The sequence below is a fragment of the Rosa rugosa genome, chromosome 4, assembly GCF_958449725.1.
Source record: "Rosa rugosa chromosome 4, drRosRugo1.1, whole genome shotgun sequence".
Lineage (NCBI taxonomy): Eukaryota > Viridiplantae > Streptophyta > Magnoliopsida > Rosales > Rosaceae > Rosa > Rosa rugosa.
In genome coordinates this window covers 8727006-8750352 of record NC_084823.1, presented here as the reverse complement: position 1 = coordinate 8750352, position 23347 = coordinate 8727006, and the positions used below count along the sequence as shown (strand labels likewise).

Here is a 23347-nt window from a genome sequence, read left to right as displayed (position 1 = left end):
CAACCAAAGCAAAATCCAAAACGCTGCAGGCTGATTGGTCCACGCTGTCCCCGTCAGAACCCTCCCGGCGCACGTTAGCGCAACGCCAGCCATTTCGGGCTTCTCGATCCACACCTCTTTCTCACACACGCCAGCGTCCATTTCACGAAGCCTTCAATCTTCAGAAAAATTATCATCGTCTCCTCTATCTCCTTTGGGTAATACTTCGCAGCTTCCTTGTTCATAGCCATAAATATTCTGCTATAATCATTGCTTTTTTTTTTTTTCTTTTAATTTTGAGAATTTTAGTTTCTGTGTAGCTCAAGCAGTAATCAGAATTATGCTTTCGAATTTTTTTTAATATATATATAGATATTTTTTCTGACTTTTTGCTCAGTTCAAGTGTAGATAATTGGCTGCTCTTGCTCTAATTGAATATTCTCAAATTTTTTTTTTTTGTATTTTTCAAGTTTTTGTTTAATTTAAGAAATTTTTGGTATTTTAAGATTTCAATATGAAGTGTTTGTTGAAGAGGTGTTGCACTGATTTGGGAGTCTGAGTCTGGGAGAACCGTGCCGGGTTCGAAAGCATTGTGGAGAGAGTTTGAGAATCAAGAAATGCCTCAAGCTGGTTCTATGAGGTTGTTGTATGAATGGAGGAGTCACAGTATTCATGGATGCCATAAACAGCCACATGCTGTATGTGAGACTTCCTTGTTGTCTTTTTTTTTCTTATACATTGCATAAGTGAGTAGCTTTTTAGTTTTCTGGAGAGTTAATTGAATGGAATTGAATTTATTTGCACATATTGCAGGGTGGTGTAGGAAAGGGTCGAGTACATATGGTTAGCATCAATCTTCCGTCGCATGGCTTGGTATGCTTTTTATGGATTTCTGAGTTTTATGTTCTCTATAACGTCTGGTCTATGATTTGGTATGATTCTTATACAGATACTTGACACTAGATTGTTTTCGCTTAGTCGGTGTTTTTGTGTTTTGCTTTTTCCTTTCCTTTTGTGGCATTGTTGTATGTGCTCTAGTGCTTCAGAGATCTGCACAGTATTCCTTATTTGAAGGTTTTGTGAGGTTTAGGCTTCTAGTGTAGCCTATGATGCATGCACGCTTGTGAATTGAGGGCCAATTTTGCGTAATATAGTCTAAGACGTTCAGATTTCTTTTCTAACATGTGATTGTCGCAACAGGGTGCCTGCAGTCTCCATCTTTTAAGCAGCGTACGTGGCCCAATAGGTCCAGTATCTTCCAGATGTAAAGTTTTCTTGTGTAGATCTGTTTTTATACCAAGTGGAGGAACTGGGGCTCCTGCTCTGAAATCTACTGCTGTAGTTTTAACAAGGTATGGCTTTGTGTTCCTTTGCATACTTCAGTTAATGTATATGTTGTTTCTTGTTAGTCTTTCCTCACATTTATTGCTTATTAAATTATGCTCAGATCACTTAGATGACTTCATTCTATAGTTATCTCATTAGTATGAAATATTTGGTATCTGAAGAAATTTAACATATTGTGCAGGTCTTATGATGCTTTACGTGGAAGCCCTGTTTTCCTTAAATTGATTCAGGCAGTTGCCATCATTGCTTTTGCTGTTTGGGGTCTTGGGCCCCTGATGCGCATGGGGAGGATTATATTTTTTCAAGTATATAATTTATTATTCTTCTACCATGCGTTGCTTTTAGACAGAGGTTGGTTATTTCTTGAAGTGATTAATTTTTCCTGCAATTTACTGCAGCGGACTGATAGTAGTTGGAAGAAAAGTAGGTCACACTATGCTATGACCTCTTGCATTCAGCCTTTGCTGCTTTGGGGTGGAGCAATGCTTGTATGCAGGTATATTTCCTTATTGGATGAAATCAGATTCAAATGTTTGTTTGAGTAAAATTTGTCAGAGTTTACTTGTCCAGCTACTTTATCTGCACTAATTAAAACAACCTGCTATTTCAGAACATTGGATCCTGTAGTTCTACCATCAGAAGCTACCCAGGCTGTCAAGCAAAGACTTATAAATTTTTTACAATCATTATCAACAGTGCTGGCGTTTGCCTACTGTTTGTCAAGGTGAGTGCAGTGCTGCTACTTTGATGTCTTTTAGAAATCTGTTCATTGCTCTGTGGAGTAGTATTGGGGTTTGATGAGTTAACTTAATATTTGTTTCATATTGAAGTTGTTAACTTGTCCTATGTGTAATAAGTAATTTGAACGTTGAGAATGACCCATCAGTGGTCACAACAATTTTAGTTCTTCTGCCAAGACCTGGTTAACCTAATTTCTTGGCATAATTCTTTAACTTTATTAATATCTTATCAGTTCTATAATCATTGATTTGAAGCGTCCATCTTATCTCGTTGATTGTGGGGGCTCTGGTTTTGGGGTTAAAATTTGATTTTCTATTATTGTACTTTTCTCTTTGCAGCTTGAACCAACAAGCACAGAAATTCTTTGCGGAGACAAGTGACCCAAGTGATACCAGAAATGTATGTTTTTGTTCCTTTTAGTTGGCCCTACTTTCTTTATTTGGTGTTTTGCCTTTATTGTTGCGTTGGAACTTGGAAAGATGAACTTCCTTTTCCATTGAGTAATACTGAAAAAGAAATGGCATCAGAGCTTATGAAAACAAGTTACGAATGATTAAGATGAGCAGTTGTAATAAAAGCTCTGATAAAATGCACCTTGTAATTAGCTTCTTTTGAATAAGAATGTCACATATTTTTCCTCTTCCAATCAATTTTCTGCTATTGTTAATTATTTCGTGATAATATTATAGTTTAGCTATCTTGAGGGTAAAAGGTTGTTTCTCTTTAGACAGTAATTGTTTTTTGCTTGGGCAGATGGGCTTCAATTTTGCTGGCAAAGCTGTTTATACTGCAGTTTGGGTTGCTGCAGTGTCATTGTTTATGGAGTTGCTGGGATTCTCGACCCAGAAATGGCTAACAGCTGGGGGTCTCGGCACAGTATTGCTAACCCTTGCTGGTCGTGAGGTACACATTTTTCTTCCCCTAATATTTGAAATTAAAACAGCTATTATTTCTTGATCATAAGTTCATAACCAATCTGGATTATCCAGGTTTATACTTTTGTTATATTTGAGATGCTATTTGTGAATTGTTAAAGCTTTTTTTTGATTGTGTACCTTTTTACTTTTTGAACTCAGATATTCACAAACTTCCTTTCCAGTGTAATGATCCATGCCACACGGCCATTTGTTGTCAATGAATGGATTCAGACTAAGATTCAAGGCTATGAAGTTTCTGGTACCGTCGAGGTGTGCATACATCTTTATTAGTAATTCATAAAATTGGAAAAGTAATTACCTGGAAAAACATAAATACATATGCATGGATACATTGCCTCCACCTTAAAAATACGAGGGCTCAGTTTGGTTCCCTTGCTAAACAAATACTGCAGTTGAACCTGTCCTTTTTCGTTTTTGATTAACTTGTTATATTTTGCCAGCATGTGGGGTGGTGGTCACCAACAATTATAAGAGGCGATGATCGTGAAGCAGTTCACATTCCAAATCACAAGTTCACTGTGAATGTTGTGAGGAATCTTAGCCAGAAGACTCATTGGCGCATCAAGAACCACATAGCCATTAGTCATTTGGATGTCAATAAAATTAATGTGAGTACTATGTCTGTTCACTGTTCTGTTTAAGTTTATGCTTCAAGAAATTTGCGATGGTTCTATCATTCCTGTTCTTTCTTCAGATTATTGTAGCTGATATGCGCAAGGTTTTAGCCAAAAATCCTCAAGTAGAGCAGCAAAGGTTGCATAGAAGAGTTTTTCTGGATGATATTAATCCAGAGAATCAGGCTCTTATGGTAAGGCTGTATGCTGGCATTTGTGAGGTTTTTATTGATATTTTATTTTCTAAATATATAGAGTCTCAATACAGCATGCTACATTGGACAGACAACATTTGAGAAAAACCTCTTCTATATGTTTCTTTGCCATTGTATTCTGCTCCTTTTTTTGCCTTCCTTATATATTTGCTTATCCTTTCCAAAAGTAATTAGTTCTAGCACTTGAGAATATATGAAGGATATTCTTGTATATGTCCATGGTGATTTTATTTATTAAACTCACATCCAACTCCTAGCATCTGTGTAAAAATTTTGTTTGCTTTCTTAGGATTGTTTTATGGGGTTGGATATGAACATCTGCATGTGGCCAGAGTACAGCCAGAAAACTTCATCTCTTGATATCAATGGAACATATATTGGTCGGCATATAGAAATATACATGGTTGGTCGGTTTGGACTTGTTTACTTTCTTTCTGCATAATGAGTCAAATGTTTATTAGGCATCTTGTTCTCCTTTTCCTGTCACAATCTGAGGTCAACATTCTGTGCATCTAGAAAGTGTAGTAGGGATTTTTCTTTTTTTGTTTGTTCTTTTGATTCTGTGTGTGTGTGTGTGTGTATACACTTAATGGTTGTTTCGTATTTCACTTAAATTCTCATAAGTTGTCCAATTTTATTACAGATTTTGGTATCTTGCTTTGTGAAAACATCTCACATTGAGGAGTATCTCTGCGTGAAGGTAATAGTAAGACTACATTGTTAAAGTTTTATGCAATATGATGTCTCCTCTAAAGCAAAATGATAGTAAAAGTTAAGATAAAAATTGAATTAGATGCCATTACAAATTCAGGCCTGAATTGTGTGTTTGTCCATGGATATAACAAGATCATTTGCGTTATCAAGGCATTCAGATTTGAATGTTGAATATTTATCTCATGTAGAATCTATTAATGCTACAGGAGGCAATACTCTTGGATCTTCTCAGAGTTGTCAGTCATCATCGTGCTCGGCTTGCCACACCCCTCCGCACAGTTCAGAAAGTATACGGTGATGCTGACATGGAAAATGTGCCATTTGCTGACACCATTTTTGGTAGTTCTACGGCACGTACTAATCGTCCATATCTCCTCATTGAGCCATCTTACAGAATCAGTAGTGATGACAAAAGTAAGGCTTCTAATCGCTCAGCACGTACAAATGGAGACAAGGAAGAACCTAAAGCTGGGCCAACACTAACACCTGCGCAAACTGAAGATAAGGCAACTTCAACTTCCAACTCAAGTACAAGTCCCAAGACTTCGGAAATGTCAACATCTGAACCCCAAACACAGAATTTGGCATCTGATGGTTCAGCCCCAGACTCCTCTGAAATACTGCAGTCCAAGAATGAGATGATAAGATTTGCAGGGAAGGAGAAGGGAGTTGATTCCAAAAATGTATCTCCAGAAAAGGCGACATCTAAGAAGTCTCCTGTTACTTCATCTGAGATGGGTGGTGGAAAGACGGATATTCCTTTGACAACTTTACAGGCAAAACAAGATGGAGAGAAACCTGTTGCATCACCGTCTACAGCTCGCGCTCCCTTAGAAGAGAATATCATTCTCGGTGTTGCCTTAGAGGGCTCAAAGCGGACACTTCCCATTGAGGAAGATATGGCTCCATCTCTTATAGAATCAAAAGAATTCACTGCCAGCCGTAATGGCAGCGGCGGGTCTCCTCCTGGCACAGATGTGAAAGATTGATGACTGAATTCTAGAGCCTGGCCAAGTGAATAGCAGAACAAAGAAGGCTACCGATGGCATAATGTTAGTCTTGTTAGTGAAAGTGAAAAAAATGCATGCCGCTGCGTTTTTGAAGCTGGCATTACATTGTATCCCATGATTGTTTGATAGTTTGAAATGAAAATATGTGGGTCATTTTGAAACTATCAGTTTCTCCCATATCCAATATAAACAGTTCAATAATTTTTTATTGAACCTCTTGTCATCCAAATATCACTTTGGATTTATCATGAGAGAACCAAGAGCAAGGTGCTGTATCCAGACTATCCACTCACGATAATATTAAAGTGTATTAAGAGATGCAACTAGGGATCGATGAATGAAGCTCAAGTTCCTTTTTTTTTTTTTTTTTCAATTTATTATTATTATTATTATTTTTTTATTCATTAAAAAACACTTAGCCCACCCCATCCTTATATATGCTAGCGAGAATCGAACCCATGATCTTTAAAATGTTGAAATTATAACTTACCAACAGCAACTAGGGTTAGATGAATGAAGCTCAAGTTCACTATGTTGCTAGAAAAGAGTGGTGCCTTCTGGACAGAACTTTAGCCTATTCAAAATTTTACAAAAATGATCTCAAATAAAGCAGTCACTGTGCTCCTATTGGATTTCTCTTTCACTGGTGAGAACCTAGGATTGCCCTTCAGGCATCAATATACAATAATTACCTAAATGAAGACTACAATAATGACACAACCTACAAAAACCTACTTGTAATTTAAGATTGATACCAAAGTAAAACCACAACCTTTGATATTTATGTCAATTAAGCTTGACACATGCAATCAGGAGCAGGATATGTATATATTGATTGCTTCTCCTTTCTCAACTTGATCTGCCCTTGTCTGTTTTTATGCCCTTCCAAAACTGCATGTTGGAACTCTGACCACTGCATGCTCTTATTCAAGAATAGCTTACTCAACAGGGTCATGCTTGGTCTAATAGTCTTCAAGTTCATATAAGCTCGATGACACACCTGATGATACAGATTTGATCATCTCGGTTAGAATTTTGACATTTATATAAGCAAGTCTTCCAGTGAAATATGTGATTTTAAAATATAGCCATAACAGGCTATTTAGGGCATTACTTTCACTATGTACGAGTACAATCACAGATTTACCTATGTAATTAACTCAACCCTTACACTCTTAAAGAACAGAAAAATGTACCAAGTATTGAGAGGTTGACAAGTCTTACCAGTGCATTGTGCATATTTCCCGGAGAAGCAGAAATGAAGATGTCACTTTGCATGCTGACATAATAGTCAACTGCAGCTAACAGAGAAGCCTTGCCTTCAACCTTGGCCCTTTCCTCGGCGGAGGTAAGGCTCTTCTTATCCTCCAGTAGCGGAAATAATCTGCGCAGAGTTGAGATCCTTGCTTCTCCGCCATAAACCTGAAAAAAGGAAAGTAAATTGTTCATCCACTTTTAAACACCAACTGCTAACACAATTTCAATTTTTATTGCTAAGTGACATAAGGAATCGTATGAAACCTTTTGTGTTTTTGTTTTCTTGCACAGAGTGAAAATTGTTTAAGATAGAGGTTTTGACCCTTTCAATATATTATATCCTAAACCATTCAATACATAAAGACTGAACATATTTAAACTGCTTTTATTAAATCATTCAATATATAAGAACTGAACCAACTTGCTCTCTTAACGAGGAAAAAAAGGCGTTACCCAGCAAAGCCTTAGCTGTCAGGCCCTTAATAACAATATATTTACTCAAGACAAACCTTGTGGGAAGCAAGATAAAGCCGGGTGCTATTGTTGAAGCCCAGAGCTGCTAGCAACAATCCAATCTCTTCAGGCGTCAACGGGCAACGCCCCTGAACTCTCAGCTCCTCATCTGTGAACTGAGATTTTAGGACCCTTCCCTGCCAAATTACTTGTCGATATTTTGCAAGAGCAAGTTTCTCAGCTTTACCACCACCAAAATCACAGGCGGAATGAGCAGCCATATCCTGTATGAGTATGTGCATGGAAAGAGGACATAAGCAATTACTAAACCAGAAATCAAACAGTTTACTGCAACTAAGTGAGAAGTAACGATATAGGATTTTCTAACATTTATCAATAAACTTGATTTGACATTTAGCATAGATTCGGAGTTTCAATTTCCCAAAATAGAACGATGCATATTACATAGTTCTCAAGATGATACAAAGCAGATGAGGAACATACTTTGTCAAAGCGAAGATGCAAAACAACAAACTTCCCAGCTCCCTGTTTATCAAGGTCATTTGTTCCCTCTTGTGATTCAGTTTCTGAGTTTTGGATTCTTATAGGAGGGTTGCGGAGACGATTAACAAGGGTTTCTCCCAATTCCCTTATATGAGGAACAAAGGCTAAAGCTTGAAAGTTCACTTTACAACGTAGGCGCTGAATGCTTTCAGGCAAATTGTCGAAAGTCAAACGATGGGAGAACGGGGAAATAGCAGCAACTCCATAACTGTATCAATTGAACACCTTCCACGTCATAAAAATTTATTTATTCAAAATAGATCCTGAAAGGTGACTATAAAGTTCAAACGTGTGCATATACTGAAGGTTGGTAGCTCAGGTGTACAAAAGTAAGATACTTGAACCAAGTCCATAGGATATTTTGGCTAAAATCAAGAGAACAGTAATGCAAAAATAAGAGATGCTAAATATTATGTAACTTAAAGCTGGTTGCTTGACAGGTAAACAATATCATCATGATTCATAAAATACTCAAAAATATTGACCCACCTCTCCTCCAGCCCTTCCCTTATTTACTTAGATAAAGGACATTCAAAAACTTGAGATTGAGTTACCAGGACCAATATGGGCAGGGGATCTAGCTTTATGAACATATATCATATGACAATAATATATGATATTATGATATCGAACTTAGCATTCTAAAATAGAAAATTGCAACAGGCTGAAGTGAAAATTTTAAGCAACAACTTCAAATCTGAAGTAAGAAAGGTTGAAGCATTTACTGACCTCTGCATTATGGGCAAGACATTTTCCAGATACCAGTCAGCAGGAGCATGAACAGGTGCCGTTTTAATTCTAGTAGGCCGTATGCCTGTAGCGTAATACTCCCTAGAGCTCCAAGAAAACTCACTAGGAAGTTCTTTAACTATAGAAACTTCATTGCGTAGGACTTCTAAAAAGTGATTGACGTCAAAAATTTCCTCAAAGGAACTGCAAAGCACATACAGTTCCGCATCAATGGCTCCACTTTGGAGAGAATAATACATTCTAGAAAAGTTTCCAGGTCAACTTACTCACTATATACCTCGAATCTTGCCACACGGGATTAACTTCAAGGTGCGGTAGAACCAGAGTTGCATTCAAGATTTTAGCAACAGCCACTGCATCACAAATCTGTTTGTAAAAGAACCAAATAAAGTTGATCAGACATTCTAATTTCACACATCCAATCGGCTATAATATCGCAGTAAGCAACAAATTCAAGCAAATGGGCACTCTAATGTAACCTCATTATCTATATAAAGTACATTTCTTCCAGCAATAATTCCCTCATAAAATTTAAAAACTCACCCCCATTTTCTGCTGGTTCAAGCCTCCATCAAGGAACACCTGTATGTACCCATTCGATCCTTTCGGTTTCGCTGCCAGAAATGAAGTAAATTTCATCAGACAACAATCGATTCAGTGTCATATCACACCAAAAAAAAAAAAAAAAAACTTGAGCACTCACATGAAGCACTTTTGGGCTCTTCAGGGCAATGCTTCCATCCCTGATTGGGCAGCGGAGCCCAAACCTTGATCTGATGCTCAACAGACTAAACAAATTCAAATTAGAGCAAACATTGTTCATACCAAAATGGATTAAAGCAAATACGAAATCGAGAGAATAACCGGAACTCACAGATTGGGTTGACAAGGCTGCCTCCAGAAGATGTAAATGTCTGGGCTTTGGAGCATTCCATTCCTGCATTGCATTTTGTTCATATTCAAAAGAATTTAAGAGTTTCCATTAACGGAAAGTTGAAAACTTTTTTGAGAGTGGTGACTTACAGAGAAGATGGAAGGAGAGGCGCGGCCCAATGGGCCGAAGAGATTGGGGAAGAAGGTGGGGAAGAGAAGGACGAAGAGGGCAGCCAAGGCGGCTCTCTGAGAGTGGTTGGGGTGGAAGTAGAAGTCTTTGTAGAGCTTCATGGGTTTGATTGGAGAAACCCTAAACTTTCACATATGTGAATGAGAAGAGAAGAGAAGGTGAGAAATGGCAGAGTCTCAGTCAGAGTGAGTCGGATCGAAGGTTTAAACGGGAAAGAAGGGAAGGGAAGGGAAGGATGCATGGAGCTTATGGTGTGGATGTCCTCATTTGGCAACGACTTAATGCAAGTCTTCTGCTGGGCTCAACCCGAAGATGAAGGATGTGACTCAGACAGGTTGACCAGGCCCAAAAAGAATTTGCATTTCTAGTGTTCGATAATTATCACTAAATACTGTTTTGTTTTAACAAGTTCAATAATGTTCACCCAGTCAGTAAACTAAATAAGAAAATTATATTCAATCACCATTGAATGTAAATTTAAGGATATGAAAAATTATTTTTAATTTGAGTTGTTTAGTTTTCAACCGTTGGATGTAAATTAAACAGTGATTTCTTTAGTCAATTATTAATCGGGTAAACACCACTGTAGCAAGTTATAGATAAAACTGTCATTTTTTATTACCATGCTATTTTCTAGCCACCACTTTTTAATTTTTTTAATTTTTTAATTTTTAATTTTTGATTGAAAAACGTCAATAGAACCAACACACACACCCATGCAGTGTATCCCAGCATAGCCAGACTAATCACTGCACTGCAGACGTACAAACCATTGGGTGTTTTAACTAACCCAGGTCCCTCAAATCTGCTGGCCACGGGATGGAGCTGGGATTCGAACTCTAGACCTGGGGGTTCCAGACTAGGCAGCTCGACCAACACACTACACCACACCACGTGGTTACTATTTAGTTTGTCATTCTAAAAAAAAAATTTATTTTAGTTTGTGAAATCACTGAAATGGAGAAAGCTCTCAACTGATGCTTCTCTTAATACGAGTTATAGGCGCCACACAGTTTTATGAATTGATTTGTAGGGTAAAAGCCGTAAAACATGGCAAATAGATCATAGATTTTTTTTTATGACAAAAATAACATTATTCCAATTCTAAACATATATGAGCGATAATCAATAGGCACATGTGAAATTATTTTGATAATAACTCTTTATGTCTCGCCCCATCGGGCATGCATGTTTCTTAGCAAACAAGAAAAAGAATCATAACTATAGGATTAGGCAATTAATCAACCTATGAATCTGTGTATTCATCCACATCCTCAAAACCAATCAGAAAGATAATGAAAGATCCTTGTTTTCTTACTTTTCTCTGTTTATCTTGAACAACAAAGATCCTTCAATGAAAGAATTCCATTGAGCATCACATTTCGAGCTTGTAATCCCTCACACAAATTGAATAGTTAGTGCCCTACTTGTAACAAATTGAATAGTTAGTGCCCTACTTGTAACAAGGGAAGAAATGAATGGAATATATCAGAAAACTCGACTACGTTCTGGCTAGGGCCTTGTCTCTGCAACACATATGGATACACAGTTGATCATCCATTCTTTATCTGTAAATTTTGGGTTGCAGCACTCTTCCAACCAAATACTTAAATCAGAAGACTAGTATGGATATATAATGTAGGTTTCTCATTTGTATTGATTTGACTTTCATTTGATTGCTATATATATATTTTTAGGAAAATGATGTGGAGAAAAACTATATGCAATCACCAATTACCATTCTGTTAGTCTTAATGCGTAAGGATTTGTCTGAATCTTTTTATTTCACCCACAAAGCAAAAGCTCACCACGCCTAGGTGTGAATCTAAGAAAAACAGAAGTGTTATGCAGTACTCGTCTAAAGTCAGCTTCAAATCATACTTTTTGGATGATATTCTTTAATGTTTCTAATCTTTGATATGACAATTTTTGCTTCACAATTGTTAGAAACCTACTACATGGTAAACTTTAGAACAATCTTCAAGCACTTATTATGAGTTTACGCATGGACTAGGTAGCAGGGGCATACAGAATCTAGTGATTATGCAATTCATTGAGAAGTTCAGGTAATGATCAAATTTCAAACAAAAGTACAACAAATCACACATAGATCAAGGGTTTGATAATCTTAAGCTCTCAAACCTCAGAGGTGAAGAAATTATAAAATAGTAATAATAATAATAATAAATAAATAAATAAATAAAAACCCTAAATAAATAAAAACCCTTAAAAGGTTCTGATGATGTGTGTGCGTTCATGGATGTAGCTTGAGGCTAACTAGTATTGAAGCTAAAAGCTAAGATTACCTGAGAGGCTGAATCAGCTTCTTGTTGAGGTTGAGCCAGTGCTGGCTATTAAAGCGATTGAACCACCATTGAAGTGGAAGCTATAGAACCACCCTTGCCAGAGCATTGAACAAGCATTGTATATTATTTAATTCAAAATTCGATCGTATCCAATCTCTCATCAGCTACTTCTAGAAGATTTCCTGCAAGGTACACTTGTCAAACCCACCTAAACAGTGGCACATGATATTCTCCATCCTCGTAAGTCCTCCTTCCACATGTAATTTCCAAGGCTACAACTCTGAGCTAAATATGTCAGATGCTTTGGCAACCTTCCCTTGATTCACAAATTCCCGGCCGAAGTAATACATGTCTTGAACGGGGAATCCACAAGGTTAGCAATCCCAAAATCACCAAGCTTAGTGTTGAAATCGTTGTGCTGAGGTCAAGCCCACAGCTATTCTATACCTCAATCGAATCCCATTTTAGAGCTTCTCTACAGCCAAAGAGGTGTGTGTCAATGCTGCTGTTAGGCATGTATGCATAAATAAGCACTTGCCTTGCTTATGACACCATCCAATAATCTGCATTCCATTTTTATGAATGAGGCAGCTTATGATTTTAACTTCATTTGCGAAGGATTTTTCAGTGGTGATCAGATGCTGCAAAGATTCTCTTTATACCTACCTAGATCTTGGCCTAGCCTTGGATCATTTGCAAAGCCATTGGTGGCCGAAACTAATTCTTTGTAAACAAATCGTTTTGGCCAGGCCAGTCTATCAACATCAATAGTGATACAAAACACATAACTGTAGTAATTAGTAATTACAAATCTACAATGTTGAACAAAGATATGGCCATACCAAGTATCAAAATGAAGAAAGAAGCTGCAGCGATGGCTGTTAAAACAACGTTTTATTAAAAAATTTCACTGCCTAGTAGGCTTTGAGGCTATAAGCCAAAGTTGAACTGAGCTGCCAACAAGTTATAACATGCTGCTGATCAGGAGATATTCCACTACTAGCTGAAAAACCAAGTGAAACTTTCTTGGGAACAACCTGTTACCTGTCTCGAGTTGATACGCTCAAAGCAAGCGCATAATTTAACCCTGAAAACATCGTTAGTAGTATAAGCAAATAGGGATCGTTCTATTCCGGGGATTGAGGGTACACCTGTCATTGTCAAAAAAAAAACAAATAAAGAATTAAAATAATAAAGTAAAAAGTATTATGTACAAAAATAAAATAAAGAATAAAAATATATACAAGTTAATATAAAAAGGGGGGTTTTGAGATTATAGAATTGGAATTAAAATTAAATGAAATAAAGAAAGTGTAAAAACACATATACAAGGGTGGAACACAAGAAACAAAGATCAAAACTACAATCATATGAATGAAATCCAATTACAATTCCTATAGTTGATTATCTATGTCATGAGAAATAAGTTGACCATGTGAAACATTCGAAGCAAATGATTTCCCATATTTTACTTTCCTTGAATATTTAATCTAAGTGAAAGCACCTAAATTAAACCTATTGAACATGCAATCATAGTCTAGAAAACTAGCTAATCAAGAACACATTCAATGCATGAAGAACAAAGAAAGGATGTCAACCAAAGTGCACAACCTAGTATGAAAAAGTCCATCTATTTGCAATCCTCCTTAATTGATTTCGACTTTTGTCCAAAGCCTTTACTACTTAAATCTAGCACCAATTACATGCATATATCCTAAGTTGGCCATCAAAGAACACATACATATAAAAGTTTTCCATAATCCAAAATCAATTAAGCAATCTCACATAAGCAACATAAAAATCAACATAAAGAAATCACAATTTTTATTCAAACATAGAAATTGGGCTTAAACTTTGCCCTTAATGTTATTGTTAACTAGAAACAAATTCCTACGAAATTAAATAAGGAAAAAGAATGAATTACACCGTGAGTTGGAGATGGAGATGGAGTGCTTGAAACGTTGAAATCTTGAATCTTGGAAGCAAGCCTTCAAGGTGGACGATGGAGGATATGATATTCCCGGCTCCTTCTTCTTCTTCTTCTTCTTACTTGAAAACGCAGAATTTTGCAACTAGAGAATGGAGAGAAAAATGGAATGGAAATGGAGAGACAAAGAAGATGAAATGGATGAAGGAATTTTGTGGGAAAATGGAAAGGAAATGGAGAGACAAAGAAGATGGAATGGATGAAGGAATGTGTGGGAAAATGGAAAGGAAATGGAGAGACAAAGAAGATGGAATGGATGAAGGAATCCTCTTTAGAGTGAGAGGAGAAGGTGTTTATATAGGGAAGAAAAAGAAGAGTGAAATGATAAATGGAAGAAAAATAATGAAAGTGGTTTGTAAAATATGGAAAAGATGGAGTAATGATGAAATGAAAGCAAGGCATGAAGGTGTAGAAGTATGGAAGTGATGATGATCTATTGGAGCAGAAAAATATATCCAAGGAAAAAGAGAAAAGCATCTAGCTTTCTTCATGTGGGTAGGAAACATGAACATGTGGTGTTGAGCTGTTTTTAGATCAGTTTCTGCCCCTTTATTCCTTCAATTATTTCTCCAACAAGCATTCCCAATTTCACTATGACCTCTTCATAAAAAAATGTTCCATTATGAGTGTAGATCACCCTGGTAAAATTTCATATTTTTATTCCATGTGGTTGGGCCGAAAATGCTGCTGGACCTCTTACAGGTCCAGTTTTTCAGTTTTGCTTCTGCAGGAAATTGGGCTGACTGTTTGAAGGCCTTCCGCTCAATTCTAGCTCTGGCACTCTTCATAAGAAACGATCCTTAGGATGTCTAGAATGGATCTGGAAAGTTTCAGCTCATTTGAAGTTCATTTGGTCCGGCGGCCGCTCCTTCTTCCTTGCTTGGCTTGGTTTCTCCTAGCCGGAGTAGGAAAATGTGTAAAATTGACATTTTAGTACATTTCCATTTTTCTCCACCATTTATAGGTAAGTGTGGACCTAATGCTCATTTCACCATCATTTACTCCAATGTACCTAAGAAAATAGAAATTGAGTTAAAAATCGATTCGTTAAGGAATTAACTAAGCAAAATGTGAGGAATTAACTATTAAAATACCACATTAAAATGCTCCTATCAAATTCCCCCACACTTAGCTTTTGCTAGTCCCTTAGCAAAATCAAAAACTAACAAACCAAAAAGACTATGACACAAAACAAAGAAACCAACGAAAAAAATGACTAAGTATGGAAACAAAAACACAAAGACTCAAAGAAACCAAAAACGTAAAACACAAAGCAAAACACAAAAAAAAAAAACGTCACACATAAAAGAGTAAATTCAAAGACAAAGACCAAGATGTTGACATCACAAAGACCTCTATTGCCCTTTAACATATTGTCTCAGAAATCTCTTACTTTCACAACACCAAGATTAGCACTCAACCAAGAATCAATGTTAAGCATTCGAGAGTTAATTAAAACATATGATCCACACATACACAAGTAGGACTTGGTTGTAACAATGGTGATTGGGGTTTAGCTTAGCATGCTTCAGACAAGTATGATTCATATCCTCACAAGGTATATCCACTTTTTCTTCTCTCAGATCAAGGCAATGCTTAAAAGCTTATAATCACTCATTTATATGTGAGAGAACATATTTTAAGGCAGTCAAATAGCTCACATATATAAGAAACGAAAAGCACTTTGTGAATATAATTTTTTTTTTCAAAAGATCTCATGAAGGATATCAACTACTTGCACGAATGGACCCAAGCCATAGGTTCAACTCTTGTAACTCATCTCCACATCAAAGGCTGTCCCATCTTAAGGATCAAGAAGGTCCTCTCAAAGGTTGTAATGGGGCTAAGGCTCAAGGTTTAAAGAAATGAAAGGTAAGGATTATCAAAGTGTCCTAAAAACCTAGTAGAGCTCATATGAATGTAGAGATCTCGAAATATTTCACCAAGGCATTGCAAAAACGTCACTTCCCCATAGAGGTAATATAAGAGGGCCAAATGTCTTCATGTTGGGCCCAATCTTCAATATAAACTTCCCTTGAACTCTAGTGAAATGGACAAAGGCCAAATTTTTCTGTAGTGGGCCTTCAATTCAAAGCAAACTCCAAAATCACTAAGTATGGGGGATGAAAGTCCATAAACATATATTTTTTTTTCTTTTTTTTTCTTTTTAGCCGTACACAATTTTTCTCTTTTCTTTTCATTTTTCACGGCTTCAACATATCTTTTTCTTTATGGACAAGTCTATCCCCACACTTGAACTTTCACCTCTTCTCAATCTTCATCCTTAGCACCAAACCCATGTAGTATGTCTCAAAAGATAGCTCCACTAAGTCCTTAGAACAAAGGGTAGGGTTGTAACTATACTAAGCTTCATGGTTAAGGATTTTAAGGGTGATGAACGAAAAGGCTTAATGTAGGCTCAAATGGGCTTATCTAGGGGGGTCCCACAACGGGCACAAATGGGGACACAAGTTTATTTGGCAATGGTGGTAATTCATAGAGAACCTCTATCCCTTCCAGAATCAGGGCCATGTATTGATATCACGTCTCAACAAGCACAAGAGCGAATTCTAGCATTCTCTAGTCCATTAAACTTAATCTATGGCAAGCAGTCAATCAAGATGAAAGAATAATGAGATCATCAAAACATCGCCAAGAAATTAAGAATATATTTTTCATTTCACTCCAAGAAAAAGGGACATGGTTCAATTATCTCACATGGCTTTATGAATCACAACTCATCTTAACATGCTCATATTCTGTACCAAGGTCATGCAATCCATATCCACTACAAGGCACACATTTTTCATATATCTCAATTAACCAAAGAATACCATGTTTAAAATCATCTCAATGTTGTGATCCTCTTTTAGTCATGATTTCAGAGATATAGAATCATCCCAGACAGTTGAAAGGCATCCTAAGACTCAAAACAAAAACAAAAGCAACGAAATTTTTTATATTTCTGACATTTTTCGATTTTTTTGTTTTCTTTTCTTTTTATGACAAAAACTAACTACAAGCATTAATCCTTCCCCCCACACTTAAATCATACATTGTCCTCAATGTTAAACAAGTTAGAGCATGCAATGAACAATTATCATGTGAATGGAATGATTAACTCAAGAAAACCTAAAAACAAAAACTAAAAACGCAAATAACAAAGATACAATCAGAAAATAGTAATAGAGGAGATAGAGTTTAAGAGAGCAAATCTGCGTTGATGGCTCCTCCACAGCTACGGTTGAAATGGGTTGCCTCCCATGCAGTGCTTAATGTTTAAAGTCTTTCAGCCTAGACTTGTACCTCCATTTACTCCTTTGGAGGAGCGGTATGCGGGCGAGTGGCAGCCTTCTTGCTGGTTTCAGCCTTCGGAGGAGGGTTCTGATGGAGTGACATAAATAAAAAAAAACGGGGGAGGCAAGGTTCGAAACCTTAACTTGCTGCACGAAACCTTTGTCCCCAACCACTGGAGCACAAGCTGTGCTTAATATAATGTGTACAAATTTTATACTTATTATGTCATAAACGAACATAATAAAAATAAACGAGAGGCGAGGTTCGAACCTCAGACCTCTTGTACACGAACTTTACACTCAACCACTCGAGCACGGCTGCTCACGTTATTATCCATACCAATCCTTTTATTTAAATCAACTGTTTCAACTGTTTCAACAATTCGGCACAAAACATCCAAGACTGTTGCAGAAACCCAGCCCAACGTATCCAAAACTGTTACAGAAATCCGGCCCAACTCATCCAAAACTGTTTCAGAAACTCGGTCCATCATGTCCAAAACTGTTTCTGAAACTCGGCCCATCAGGCCTCCACCCACAGCACAGTGATGCCTTGATCCGAGACAGGCCCAAGTACGGCCCACTTGTGTCACGGCTTATCCCTTCCGTGATTTACGGCAGTCAAATCTGCTTTCGGCTACAGCTGTCTGCCACAGCGCCTCGAGATTCCCTCGGTCCCCTTACACGCTCTCCACGCGCCAACAACTTTTCCGGGTTTCAGGGCGACTTTAATCCAACGCGTAGAATGAATCACAGGAATCGTCCATCCAACGGTGGAGATCTGCTCACCTCGCTCTATAAATAGGTGCATTCTGAGGGCGCAACTGTTCACTCCAAAGGAACGAAAATCTCTCCTGAGTTCCAGCCCCTCTCTCCCAACTCTTCAGCTTTCCTCTTCTTTCAAAACTCAAAATATTTCTTCTTCGATTCAATCCTTCTCTTCTGATCTTCTCTCCCATCTAGTTGATTCAATCCCATCTTTCCTCTGAACTTTCAGATCTCCAACACACCATCATCATCCTTAATCCCTTTAACAACAACTCCTTCAAACACTCGACAACTTTACTCTTCGATCTTCACATCCCCTCAACCCATCACCATGGAACCACGAACTCTGCAACTGATGGAGCTACAAACCCAGCAACAAATCGAGGATGGAGGAAACAACCAAGCAGCCGGGAGTAGTGCCAACACAGATTTCTGGCGAAGCCGTGCCAGGTGGGTTCCTACTCCAGATCAAATAAGGATCCTCAAGGATCTTTACTACGACAAGGGAGTTAAGCGCCCAACTACAGAGCATATTCACGAGATCTGTCTCCAGCTGAACCAGTATGGACATGTTGAGGGCAAGAACATTTATTTTTGGTTCCAGAATGTCAGGGCTCGAGAGAAGCAGATGAAGAGGTGCAATCAGGCTGCTCAAGTGCCCATGGGAACTAGTTCTCCTGGTACTGGTGGATCCATTGATCTCAATTTTGGGTCCACTGGTTCTACTGGTGCTGGTGGATCCATCGACATCAATTTTGGGCCAGCTGGTGGATCCATTGACATCAATTTTGGGTCCACTAGTTCTACTGATGATGGTAGATCCATTAATCTCAACTTTGGTTCCACCGATTCTACTGGTAATGAAGGATTTCTTGATTTAAATTTTGTTTCATATTCTTCCTCACACTTCAACACTAATACCAGTACAACTCTTTTGGCACAACAGGAGGACAAACATCCCTGCAACAACGAGGAGGAGATCACCAGGAGATTGAAACTCTTCCATTGTTCCCCATGCATGGTGAGGACATCTTGGGCATCATGAAGACTACTTCCGAGGGAGGTAGCGGTTATGGCGGTGGCTCTCACATTTCCCTTGAGCTCAGCCTCAACTCCTACAGAGATGCAGACATGGCTTAGTATAGAGTATTATTATTATTATTATTTTTTTTTTTTTTTTTTATTATTATTATTATTTTTTTTTTTTTTTGTAAATAGCTGAAATTAATAAGACTGAATGAATGCATTTTTTTTTTTTTTTTTTTTATTATTATTTTTTTTTTAAATTTTTTTTTTTATTATTTTTTTTTTTTGTAAAAAGCTGAATTTAATAAGACTGAATGAATGCATTTTATTTTATTTTTATTTTTATTTTTATTTTTATTTATTTTTTTTTTATTATTATTAAAAAATATAGGACTCAAAAATATTTATAGGACACAAAATGAAAGACAAAAATATTTATAGGATTCAAAATGAAAGACAAAAATATAAATCCCTTCCCCCACACTTAAATATTGCATTATCCTCAATGTAATCAATTAAAAGCATGCAATGAAATAAGTAAGCATATAGGGATGGAATTTACGAAAATAACTACTAAAACAAAAAGAAAATGGAGGAGTAAAAGGGGAAGAGAAAGCAAATCTGATTATATTCTGAATTGGGTTGCCTCCCAAGCAGCGCTTGTATTTTACGTCTTGCAGCCAGACGGTACCTACATTAAATAAAGTTAGTAACTTAATATTAACAAAGAAATACAAAAAAAATAAACAAGTAACTATGAATTACAAACTACAAGTATAATTAACAAGTATTTTGTACATAAGACACAAGTTAAGTACACAAGTGAGTATAAAACGTAAAAAGTATTTTTACAAGTATAAAGTGTGAAACAACAAAATAATTTACACGTAAAGAGTATGCACAAGTATCTCTTTTGTTATAAACATTATTGATATCAAATCTAATTCCAAGCGGTAAATCAAGTGGACGTGCGGCCCAAGTATAGTCGTCTAGACACAAAGTCCCTCCTACATCCGTTGGGCAACCTTACTGAAATGGCCAGGTAGGGGAGGGTGAACACGAGAGGAAAAATCCATTTTGGCATGAGCTAAGCCCATTTATAAGCACTTCTGGATTCAAAAACCCGTCATGAACGTTATCCCCTTCCTAGACACCATCTCACATAGGATATTCTTACTAGGATGTAAAAGGTCCTAAGTGTGTTAGACAGTTCAATGAATGTTAATAAAGGCCGCCCTCAACCTTAAGGGACCTGAACTAGGTACCAATAAGGGGTTTAGGCCAATATTAATAAACACGACTTCACCTATTCCTTCTTTAATTTACAACTCACAATTAAACTCGTATTCAACAATAAAAAAAAAACAACCTAGTTAATTTAAACTAAGTATCAAACAGTTTATATACAATAATTAAAAAAAAAACAACCTAGTTAATTTAAACTAAGTATCAAACAGTTTATATACAATAATTAAAAACAAAACAACCTAGTTAATTTAAACTAAGTATCAAACAGTTTATATACAATAATTAAAAACAAAAACAAGTGATTTTTCAATCCCCGGCAACGGCGCCAAAAATTGATACGCTCAAAGCAAGCGCATAATTTAACCCTGAAAACATCGTTAGTAGTATAAGCAAATAGGGATCGTTCTATTCCGGGGATTGAGGGTACACCTGTCATTGTCAAAAAAAAAACAAATAAAGAATTAAAATAATAAAGTAAAAAGTATTATGTACAAAAATAAAATAAAGAATAAAAATATATACAAGTTAATATAAAAAGGGGGGTTTTGAGATTATAGAATTGGAATTAAAATTAAATGAAATAAAGAAAGTGTAAAAACACATATACAAGGGTGGAACACAAGAAACAAAGATCAAAACTACAATCATATGAATGAAATCCAATTACAATTCCTATAGTTGATTATCTATGTCATGAGAAATAAGTTGACCATGTGAAACATTCGAAGCAAATGATTTCCCATATTTTACTTTCCTTGAATATTTAATCTAAGTGAAAGCACCTAAATTAAACCTATTGAACATGCAATCATAGTCTAGAAAACTAGCTAATCAAGAACACATTCAATGCATGAAGAACAAAGAAAGGATGTCAACCAAAGTGCACAACCTAGTATGAAAAAGTCCATCTATTTGCAATCCTCCTTAATTGATTTCGACTTTTGTCCAAAGCCTTTACTACTTAAATCTAGCACCAATTACATGCATATATCCTAAGTTGGCCATCAAAGAACACATACATATAAAAGTTTTCCATAATCCAAAATCAATTAAGCAATCTCACATAAGCAACATAAAAATCAACATAAAGAAATCACAATTTTTATTCAAACATAGAAATTGGGCTTAAACTTTGCCCTTAATGTTATTGTTAACTAGAAACAAATTCCTACGAAATTAAATAAGGAAAAAGAATGAATTACACCGTGAGTTGGAGATGGAGATGGAGTGCTTGAAACGTTGAAATCTTGAATCTTGGAAGCAAGCCTTCAAGGTGGACGATGGAGGATATGATATTCCCGGCTCCTTCTTCTTCTTCTTCTTCTTACTTGAAAACGCAGAATTTTGCAACTAGAGAATGGAGAGAAAAATGGAATGGAAATGGAGAGACAAAGAAGATGAAATGGATGAAGGAATTTTGTGGGAAAATGGAAAGGAAATGGAGAGACAAAGAAGATGGAATGGATGAAGGAATGTGTGGGAAAATGGAAAGGAAATGGAGAGACAAAGAAGATGGAATGGATGAAGGAATCCTCTTTAGAGTGAGAGGAGAAGGTGTTTATATAGGGAAGAAAAAGAAGAGTGAAATGATAAATGGAAGAAAAATAATGAAAGTGGTTTGTAAAATATGGAAAAGATGGAGTAATGATGAAATGAAAGCAAGGCATGAAGGTGTAGAAGTATGGAAGTGATGATGATCTATTGGAGCAGAAAAATATATCCAAGGAAAAAGAGAAAAGCATCTAGCTTTCTTCATGTGGGTAGGAAACATGAACATGTGGTGTTGAGCTGTTTTTAGATCAGTTTCTGCCCCTTTATTCCTTCAATTATTTCTCCAACAAGCATTCCCAATTTCACTATGACCTCTTCATAAAAAAATGTTCCATTATGAGTGTAGATCACCCTGGTAAAATTTCATATTTTTATTCCATGTGGTTGGGCCGAAAATGCTGCTGGACCTCTTACAGGTCCAGTTTTTCAGTTTTGCTTCTGCAGGAAATTGGGCTGACTGTTTGAAGGCCTTCCGCTCAATTCTAGCTCTGGCACTCTTCATAAGAAACGATCCTTAGGATGTCTAGAATGGATCTGGAAAGTTTCAGCTCATTTGAAGTTCATTTGGTCCGGCGGCCGCTCCTTCTTCCTTGCTTGGCTTGGTTTCTCCTAGCCGGAGTAGGAAAATGTGTAAAATTGACATTTTAGTACATTTCCATTTTTCTCCACCATTTATAGGTAAGTGTGGACCTAATGCTCATTTCACCATCATTTACTCCAATGTACCTAAGAAAATAGAAATTGAGTTAAAAATCGATTCGTTAAGGAATTAACTAAGCAAAATGTGAGGAATTAACTATTAAAATACCACATTAAAATGCTCCTATCACGAGTCAGTATGATAAGAAAGAGAAGACTTGCCCACAAAAACATGGTTTTCCTCCTATCCAAACATTAGCCAAGTCAGTGCAAGTGTTTGAGGAGATTATGTCTATGATGATATCAACGTGCGGCTCTTGTAAATTCCACAAAGGAAGTCAAGCCACATTCATATGTTACCATTTGGTACTGGCCACTGCAAAACTAGTGGTGTTCTTGAAGAATTGTAGATAATCAATGATGAAAGATTTCAATAACTTCACTGACGAGATAGGATTGGCACTGGTGTTAATGAAACTAGAGTGCCAAACTATTCTAGCGAAAGACTTGATACCACAAAAGGCTCTGTCAAACTCATCTAAGGCAACACTTGAGCCTGGAAATGAGCTGTACATGATCAAGGACTCTGCATGCATAGCCTGTCCGACACTCGACAATGATTTTGTAGAGTTTGTCAATCATTGCTAATGAAGATAGGCCATCATTCCCATGAACGATGTTGTTTGAAGTTTTGAACAAAGGTCATATTGGCTCATAATACTCAAGGCAGGTGGATAGGCACAGGGAGAGAGTTGATGATGAAAATGAAATCAAAGACAAGAGAGTAAGAGACTAATGGTATTTTAGTGAAGGGAAAATGTTCTCAGCCTTCTTAAAGACATGTAACTTCGGTGAAAACAAAGATCTGCAATGCAGAGGGA

The 23347-nt window shown here is 36.8% G+C and overlaps 2 protein-coding genes across 3 annotated transcripts; one reads left to right on the top strand and one right to left on the bottom strand.

Annotated features, from left to right (window-relative positions):
* On the top strand, nucleotides 1-5806 carry LOC133746449 (mechanosensitive ion channel protein 2, chloroplastic-like). Of its 2 annotated transcripts, none has more exons than XM_062174632.1 (14): nucleotides 1-197; nucleotides 486-677; nucleotides 793-852; nucleotides 1180-1331; nucleotides 1508-1631; nucleotides 1725-1822; nucleotides 1937-2050; nucleotides 2406-2466; nucleotides 2821-2970; nucleotides 3144-3254; nucleotides 3446-3613; nucleotides 3700-3813; nucleotides 4478-4534; nucleotides 4755-5806. In XM_062174632.1, the coding sequence occupies exons 2-14, from the start codon at nucleotides 597-599 to the stop codon at nucleotides 5535-5537; spliced, it is 2073 nt and encodes a 690-aa protein (XP_062030616.1). In that variant the 5' UTR covers nucleotides 1-197; nucleotides 486-596; the 3' UTR covers nucleotides 5538-5806. The 2 variants fall into 2 exon arrangements, with proteins under 2 accessions (XP_062030616.1, XP_062030615.1); XM_062174631.1 differs by having other exon boundaries at nucleotides 2-197; nucleotides 512-677.
* A 286-nt stretch (nucleotides 5807-6092) lies between these two features.
* LOC133746450 (O-fucosyltransferase 31) lies at nucleotides 6093-10288 on the bottom strand. The gene is made up of 10 exons (XM_062174633.1): nucleotides 9606-10288; nucleotides 9457-9519; nucleotides 9286-9370; nucleotides 9126-9196; nucleotides 8860-8948; nucleotides 8562-8765; nucleotides 7773-8040; nucleotides 7325-7552; nucleotides 6783-6980; nucleotides 6093-6558 (listed from the first exon to the last, which is right to left on the bottom strand). The coding sequence occupies exons 1-10, from the start codon at nucleotides 9744-9746 to the stop codon at nucleotides 6349-6351; spliced, it is 1557 nt and encodes a 518-aa protein (XP_062030617.1). The 5' UTR covers nucleotides 9747-10288; the 3' UTR covers nucleotides 6093-6348.
* Nucleotides 10289-23347: the final 13059 nt, after the last annotated feature.

Excerpts from the sequence above, each read along its gene's own strand:
- LOC133746449 (XM_062174632.1), top strand. The coding sequence starts at position 597 with ATGCCTCAAGCTGGTTCTATGAGGTTGTTGTATGAATGGAGGAGTCAC. Across the intron at positions 1,823-1,936 it reads GGAGCAATGCTTGTATGCAG|AACATTGGATCCTGTAGTTC; the intron begins GTATATTTCCTT and ends CTGCTATTTCAG. Across the intron at positions 3,614-3,699 it reads TGGATGTCAATAAAATTAAT|ATTATTGTAGCTGATATGCG; the intron begins GTGAGTACTATG and ends TTCTTTCTTCAG.
- LOC133746450 (XM_062174633.1), bottom strand. The coding sequence starts at position 9,746 with ATGAAGCTCTACAAAGACTTCTACTTCCACCCCAACCACTCTCAGAGA. Across the intron at positions 9,371-9,456 it reads CAGCCTTGTCAACCCAATCT|TCTGTTGAGCATCAGATCAA; the intron begins GTGAGTTCCGGT and ends GAATTTGTTTAG. Across the intron at positions 9,197-9,285 it reads AGAGCCCAAAAGTGCTTCAT|CGAAACCGAAAGGATCGAAT; the intron begins GTGAGTGCTCAA and ends CATTTCTGGCAG.